At 38.4% G+C, this 8,779-nt stretch overlaps 1 protein-coding gene across 1 annotated transcript; it reads left to right on the forward strand.

Annotated features, from left to right (window-relative positions):
- The first annotated feature begins 7,638 nt into the window (after window positions 1–7,638).
- On the forward strand, window positions 7,639–8,577 carry LOC124975409 (olfactory receptor 7G2-like). The gene has a single exon (XM_047538151.1). The coding sequence runs from the start codon at window positions 7,639–7,641 to the stop codon at window positions 8,575–8,577; it is 939 nt and encodes a 312-aa protein (XP_047394107.1).
- The last annotated feature ends 202 nt before the right edge of the window (window positions 8,578–8,779 follow it).

Genomic DNA, 8,779 nt, shown 5'->3' on the forward strand with positions numbered 1-8,779 from the left:
TGTGTTTTTGCTCCCTCTTATTTTTAAACCTGCTGTGGCTTTCTTGCCCTTGTGAATGCTTTCTTCATTTTAAAATTAGATTTTCCAGTGAGTTGTGGCTGGCATACATAGGACAATGCTATTCACTTTTGTAGGTTTTTCTTTTTGCTGGCAAGAGTTCTAAATTCTCTTAACAGTTCTAATAGATTGGGAATGGATATTGATTTTTCCTAGGTAAATGATTATATAACCTTAAATAATAACAAATTTAAGGTTTTACTCCCAATGCTCATAAGTCCTGTGCAAAACAATCTAGGAGAGAAAAAAATACTTCCAAATTCACTATTCAAACATGTATTATATGAATAATAATGCAATGTACAAATTCTTTTCATATGAATTTGTTATTTATAAGACAATCATTAGAAATATATGAGAAGATTGCATCATAATGACTTTCTTCACAATGTTAACCATATTCACTTTAAAAAGAGGAACAATGGTGAAACTACAAAGACGTATACAGGACTATAAGCAAGGTACCATATTCTACAGAAAAAGATCAGTAACACTTAAAAGGAAGATAAGTTTTACCTTGTTCCAGAGAGGGGACTCAGACAACATGGTGAGTGAGCTGATACCAAGAGACTGTATAGATTCATCTCCATGATCAAGAACATACTTCCACCTTCCAGTGACTGAGATTGTAGGACTCTGGGAGATAGTGGCTGAGGGCTGAAGTAGAGCCTGGTTACTTGAGAAACATTGTTGAACTCAAGATTGAGAACTGTCTGGACCCAGGAGGTGGGATGTACAACACCTGAAAGGCTCAGGTTATCTCCAGGGAAGAACTTAACTAAGTGTGCTGTTGGCTTGGTGCATGGATTTGTGATACTATCCACATCACAGAGCAGCAGAAGTCAGTAAGCTAAATTCAATGGTAGAGAACAAACTGGTGATGGGTAAGAACAGTTGAGAAATCAGGCCAGAACCTCATGGGTTTGCCCTCTAGAAAATATGAGGGGAGAAGAATTGGGGATGCAACTGTAGAGAGTTCTACTCAGAGGTTTTGCTATAAAAGGAGGAGAGAAAGTGACTGTAGGAAGAAGGAAGAGCCAAGTCCAGACAGGCAATTTGTTCTTTCTTTTTCCTTATTTTATTTTATTTTTTATTTTTTTGGCTATGCTAGGGATCCAACCAGGGCCCCACACACAATAGGCAAAACATTTCAAAACTTCATTCTGCTTTTTTTTTAATGACAGAATAATTCTTATTGAAAAGATATGCCTTTGATATTTATTGCTCACCGCTTAGCACAATGAATGGAACAGAAGGAGCATTCAGTGAAAATTAATTCCCTAAGTGGTTTGAAAGTAACAGGAAAGAACTCGGGAGGATGGAAAGAGGAAAATTAGCAGAGGAAGTTATCTGAATATTCATTTGAGTTCATAGTACCCAGGTTTGATTTTTATTGAACTTTTCTCAAATCTCAGCACACACTAAAGTCCTCCAGAGCACTTGCTGATGCACATGACTTTGTTCCCAGGGTGCATTAGGAGTCTGTCTGGAGTGGGGACCAAGGATCTTCATTTCTCACATCCTCCCACTACTGCCAGCTGCTGTCTGCACATCTGATGATCTTCTCACTCTGCCTTTTCCATGGGATTCATCACCACCGTGGAACCCCATAACCAACCAGCTGTTTCAGAATTCCTCCTTCTGGGACCGACAGATGATCCAGCACAGCATATGAACTGTGATTATCATCGCATTTAAGGAAGGTATCAGAATTCTTGCAAGTGACTGTTCTGGGCCCTCCAGTAAAGCTTTTTAATGTGTCTTTATGAGGAAGAGCATTTGTCTATTTAGAAATACTATACTTTTGCGGGAGAGAGAAGAAGAGAGCAGGTGGCACTAAGGGGTATCACTTTACAACAGCAGGAGAGGAAAGACTGTCCCTAAGTCAGAATCATCTCTCCAGGTGTGCAAGTGGGAAAAATGGAATTTTCACAGGAGAAATGGGTGTGATCATGATTGTAGCAGGAGATATTGACTGTGTTCAGACCCACAATCTGTGTATTGCTCCCTGCTGAACCCATGGTGTCTTCTAGAGCAGAGCTTCCTCCATTGGTGTCCATAGAGCACCTGCAGAGACAAGTCAATTGAGACCACTGTTCCTAGTGCAAGTCCTTTGATCCTATGCACGAACTATTGACTTTCATGTTTGGAGAGATGTCTAAGGGACAATTTACTCTGGGCTCCTGAAGATATCTGAAGTCTGAGAATCATGGTATTAACATTCCAAGAGCAAAAGGAACATATAAATACACACATCAGGAATATGCAAGGTTTTAACTCAATTTTAGTTGTTTAAATTCCATCTACCAATCCATTAAATCCCAAGTTTTCAAGTACATAAATTATTCAATGAAATTTACTTAGATGCATTAAAATCAATTAGAAATCATAACCTATATATCCTTCATGTATATATTCACATAAATATGGAAATAATGTGGATACATTTTCAAACATTCTAATCATTCACCTTTTACTTTTTCCCCAAAGAATGAAAATTGCAGAATTTAAAGAGTTTCTGCTTACTTTATGTCAATTATGCCTCAAAAGAGCTGTTAACAATAACAAAATTCATTTTTGCATTTGATTATTTGAAAATATTAGTGAACGTTAAATGTAATATGAATTAATTAAATGTAACCAGAATAAGATTCAGTGTTTCTCCAGCCATTTGTAGAATTAACCCTCGGTGTTTGACTTGTTATAATGCATTTCTTATATTTTCACATGTATTTGTAGTGGTAATGTGAAGAACTACAGTTACACATTTAGATGCAATATAAGTCTTTCTGATGTTTTTCTTAGGCTTAAGTTGCTTTAAAGCATCAATTAAAAACAATAAATAAATAAGTAGAAGGAAGAACAACAGAGTACTGGGGACTGAAGTGGATCAAATTGCATTCCATCCATGCATAATTATGTCAAAATGAACTCCACCATTAAGTATAACTACAATGCACCAATAAAAGCACTAAAAAATTCCAAAGAAAGAGATTTGATTAAAGAAATGAGAGGGACTGAAATGAACAAGATACTTGAAATGTATGTGAGTGAAAAGAAGGCATCTACCAGGTTTCTCTAGGTGACAAAATCAGTCAAAGCAAAGTTCTCCTTCACTCAGGTTTACCTCCAAAGTCTTTGTGGTGTCCTGTAATCAAAGGAGACTAAGAGGCTGACCAGTGAGAATGTTATTCCATATTACTGCTTTGCAAAAAGTTTTTCCAATTGCATTACAATAATTCAAAGGAGACTTTCATTCGTTATTAGTTAAAATTCTGTTTCTTCTTTTTTAAACTACATGTTAAAATGTCCATACCACCAAAACTTTTTAATAGATTCAATGCAATATGCATCAAAATATGAATGACATTCTTCACAGAACTAGAAAAGTCTTTCCTACAATTCATATGAAAGAATAAAAGACCCAGAATAGGCAATGAAATTAGAGAAAGTTGAAGGAATCACAATACCTAATCTCAAATTATACTACAGAGCTGTGTTAACAAAAACAGCATGGAACTAACATAAAAGCAGACATGAAGGCCACTGGAATAGAATACAACAAATCCACATAGGCACAGTCATAAGGTCTTTGACAAAGGTGATAAAAATGTATTTTGGAGAAAAGATAATCTTTTTAACAAACGGTACTGGGAAAACTGGATTTCTATATTTGAAGAATAAAACTAGATCTGTCTCTCACACTGCACCACCAAAAATCTGCTCATGATGAATTGAAGACCCAATAATTAGACCAGAAAGGCTGAAAATGTCCCAATACTCCTACATATTGGTGCAAGCAGTATGCCCTTAATAAGATTCTAAAATCTCAATAATAAAATGACATTTCTGAATAGCAAATTAAACAAGAGAGTGACAAAGATCTTTGCCAACTACTTTTCCAACAGGGGATTAATATCTGGAATTTGTAAAGAACTCAAAAGGCTTAACACTAGAAAACAAATAACCCAATCCATAAATGGACAAAGGAACTAAACAGACAGTTCCTAAATGAAGAAATACAAATAGCCAACAGATACATGGGAATATTCAAATTCTTAACAGCCAAGGAAATGCAAATCAAGACTATATTGACATTTAATTTCACTTCAGATAGAATGACAGTCATCAACAATACAAATAACAATGATTGCTGGTGAGAATGTGAAGAAAAGGACATATCACACATTGTTGGTGGTACTGCAAATCAGTACAACCACTTTGGAAACCAGAATGGAGATTTCTCAAAAGACCCGGAATGGAATCTCCATAGGACCCAGGTCTTCCACATCATGAAGTTTATCTGAAAGAACTGAAATCAGCTTAGTTAGTATAGTTATACATGCATACCAATGTTCACAGCTGTGTGATTCACAGTAGCTAAGTTATGGAACCAGTCCATGTGTCCATCAACAGAAGAATGAATAAAGCAAGCAATATATATTTATATGCATTGGAGTTTTACTCAGGTATAAAGAAGAATGAAATTATGTAATTTTCTTGTAAATGAATGGAACTGGTGAAGATCATGCTAAGTGAAATAATTCAGGTGCAGAAACTCAAGATTGAATGTTTTCTGTCACATGTAGAATGTAGAGAGGAAAAAGGAAGAAATAAAATAGTGATCCCATGAAAATAGAAGGGAAAGAAACAGGGTAGAATAAGGGGACTGAGAGGGACGGAATAGGGAAGGGCATGGGAAAAACTAAAGAACCAAATCTACCAAATTATGCTGTACCCATGTATGAATATACATCTGCAAACCGTTTTATATAAATATCATGTGCTAATTTAAATAATAATAATAATAATAATAATGGGGTTCCAGACCCTCTTCTTTCCCTCTTTTTACATCCTGGCTGCTGTGAGTGGACAGGTCCCCTCTGCCATGCTCTCCTTCTATGATGGATTTTGCTGTCACTGAGTGAAAGCAATTAGCCAAGTGACCTTGGAATGAAACTTTTGAAACCATGAACCAAAATGAACCTCTCTATAGTATTGGTTGCACCAACAGAGAGATGATTAACATGATATCTTAGCTAATATTTAAAAAATGTGTTTTTATACCCATGTATATAGGACATAGCTTCACATTTAAAATTAAATCAGTCTTCCTAAAATTGTTAACTAAAAAGAGATAGCTTTGTTTATAACTTAAAAGGAATATTGCAATTTATTAGAAGTGTCCCCTGTTGTGTGAGAAGGGCCCATGCAGTGCAGCTGAGCAGAGACATGCAGATAACTGAGTGGTACATACATGGGCTCAGGGGTCAGGAATCAGCCACTCTGGATCCCTCACTTCTGCAGAGTTGGTCTTCAAGGACGTGCACTCCAGAGTCAGAATGGTAGTAAAATAGCTGATCTAATGAGGAGCTCTGGATATTGAGCCCCAGGGACACAGAGACTGCAAGAGTCAGCCTGGGACCACCTCACTCAGCAGCCCTGCCCCAGCCAGGAAGCAGACCTGGGCCTCCTCTCTGTGATGAGTCTTCCTGACCAGGGTCCTCTGACTCATTCAGTTTGCCTGCATTTCCTGAGACCACATCTTCCATCTTCAATATCCTAGTGAGATGTTGAATAACAGTCCTCTTAAATCCAATCAGGTAACTAAAGTCCATATTAGCATACTGCAAGTGTTACTTATATATAAACCTAATTCATTCTTTATTGAATTCGTTATTGAATTCAATATAATTCTGGTATGTTTTATCACATGGCCAAACCAGAATAATATTGGTCTCACTGATATTGCCTTATTTTTCTACATGACCATTGTTTCCAGAAGTTGTTTCAATGTACTCAACACTTCCTTGATATTCGTGTTGTTTCTTTGTCTTTCCTCAGTTGCCCTGGTATATTCTTTCTTTTAGAGGAATAAACAGTGCTACATGTCACAGTCCATGACAGTAAAGAGAGACAGACAGTTAGGGTCCCTTAGACCAGAACTGTGATGGGTGTCTTTGTTTTATACATTTCTCAACATGAAATGTCTCTAAGTATTCTCAAGTTCATTGATGTGTTATTGAATGAAATCCATATATATTCAAAGTGTTCAATATGATGGTGGGATCTATGTGTATATTTCCAAGTAAAAACCCCAATTGTGCTAGTTAAAATATTAATCCTGTAGTTCCAGTGGTAGAAATAGAACATCCAGGCTTCTCTTGAACTAGGTATTTGTTCCTTTCACAAAGCATGTGGTGGAGTCTGGAACAGATTAAGAGTGCTTGACACCAGTATCCCACCAAGAGGTGAATTCTGTCACAGCATCTTCTGTCTCTCCCTGTGACAAAGGACACTGTACTACAGAGACCGTCCTAGCAGAACCCTGACTGTCTTGTAAGGGTGGGTGTGTTTTCTTTTAAGTTTACATTTTATGAAGATGAGGAAAATGTTTCTATTTTCATGTTTTCTTCGAAGTCTATATATTTCACTTTTTCCTCTTATTGAGTCAATTTTTTTTTAAATCAGTAATGCCACCTGCCATCTTAAGGGAAGAACTCCCGAGGATGAGAGAGAACGTCACATGCAGAGTTGCAAGTTTCCCTCAGAATCCATTGCTCTACAGGAGGACTTAATCTCCATAGGCAGGTCTGTTCATCTTCAAGCATGGAGGAAGCCTTCTGGTGTTTTCTCAGGTCCACCGTAATGGATGCAGTCCATCTGCTACAAGAAATTTCATGAGTAGGAATGAAGGCATTTTTTAAAATATAGTTAAGAAACATGAGTGTTTGAGACTGGGTCTTCCTGTCCTGGTCAGGCTGAGAGGGACACACTTTGAAGGGCAGGGGAAGACTAGAAGCTTTGGTCAGGAAGAAAATATTACTATTACAAAGGGTTATTATGAGAACTGAGTGATCATTTAACAGTGCTAGTTCTGTGCTATTCAGAGGTATTTAGAGAGCTTGGTTCAGAATCAAGGCAACATTGATAATATCAGAGCTCAAACGCTGACTGGGCCAAGTACTCACTGCAGAGCTCACATCCATGACATAACTTCACCTTATGTAGGTGTCCTCATGAGTAAATGGGGATGATCATAGGAACAAGCACATATGCAATTTGGAAAGACTGTGATTATGAAGGAAACCAAACTTAGGGAGACATCGCTTTAGAAAAAGACAGATTTCAAACCTGCATTCATGACTTTTTTAAATCAGAGGATGATTCTGATTAATTGTATGTCTTTGAAATTGTTTCCATGTAAGCACTTAGCTCAGCGCGTGAAACAGATTTTGCATTCACCAGAAATATTTATATAAAGGGAGGGGAAGCAAAGGGAATGTGAGTGGAGAAGGACTGGGGAGAAAGAAACAGAGGAAAAGATCCGAATATTCACTTGATTCCACAACCAATCAAAAGGGATATATTGTGCATAATGGATGGGTTTTCAACACAGCGTACATCAGAGCCATCCAGAGGACTTGCTGAGGCAGAGACCACTGGTCGTCCACCCACTTTTTCTCTCAATGAAGGATCAAGAATCTGCATTTCTATCATTAACTCAAATGAGACTGCAGCTATCCAAATATTTTATTATCTTTTCACCCCATTCTTTCCATCAGAATCTTCATCAGCAAAATGGAATCCAGAAATGATACAGATATTTCAGTATTCCTCCTTCTGGGACTGACAGAGGACCCAGCACTGCAGCCCCTCATCTTCAGCCTGTTCCTGTCCATGTACCTGGTTACCATCCTGGGAAACCTGCTCATCATCCTGGCCATCAGCTCTGATCCCCAACTCCACACCCCCATGTACTTCTTCCTCTCTAGTCTCTCCTTGAATGACATCTGCTTCAGTACAAGCACCATCCCAAAGATGCTGCTAAATATCCAAACACAGGACCAGAGCATCACTTACACAGGCTGCCTCTCCCAGGTCTGCTTTGTTATAGTTTTTGTAGTCTTGGAAAATTTTCTCCTTGCAGTTATGGCCTATGACCGCTATGTGGCCATTTGTCACCCCCTGAGTTATACAACCATCATGACCCCCACCGTCTGTGTCCTGCTGCTTCTGATATCTCTCTCCATTGGCATTGTGGATGCCCTGTTCAATACCCTGATGCTGCTGCGGCTGTCCTTCTGCACAGACCTGGAGATCCCCACCTTCTTCTGTGAACTTGCTCAGGTTATCAACCTGGCCTGTTCTGATACCCTCATTGATAACAAACTGATATTTGTTGAAACTTGCATATTTGGTGGCTTTCCTCTCTCTGGGATCATTTTCTCTTACATTCACATCGTGTCCTCTGTCTTGAGAATGCCCTCATCAGAAGGAAAGCATAAAGCCTTTTCCACCTGCGGGTCTCACCTATCTGTTTTCTCCTTGTTCTACGGGACAGGTGCAGGTGTGTACATTAGCTCTGCAGTGATTGATTCTTCCAGGAAGACTGCCGTGGCCTCAGTGATGTACACTGTGGTCCCTTCAATGCTGAACCCCTTCATCTATAGCCTAAGGAACAGAGACACAAAGGAGGCCTTGAGGAAGCTCATCGGTAGTCTAGCTTCTCTTCTATAATTAGTCATTTGCTTTGTACGTGTTTTCTAGAGTAAGCTGAAGTGACAGGATTCCTAGGGAGCCATGAATGCCTGATACGCTGGCCCAACCTTCATCTTAAATCATGAAACAATGTAATGACAATGCACATGCACGTTTTAACTTAACATGAAATCTGACTTTGCTTTATGTGTAGCTCTTTGGTTTGGACCCATTATTTCCT

The sequence above is a fragment of the Sciurus carolinensis genome, unplaced genomic scaffold (genome assembly GCF_902686445.1).
Source record: "Sciurus carolinensis unplaced genomic scaffold, mSciCar1.2, whole genome shotgun sequence".
Classification (NCBI taxonomy): Eukaryota; Metazoa; Chordata; class Mammalia; order Rodentia; family Sciuridae; genus Sciurus; species Sciurus carolinensis.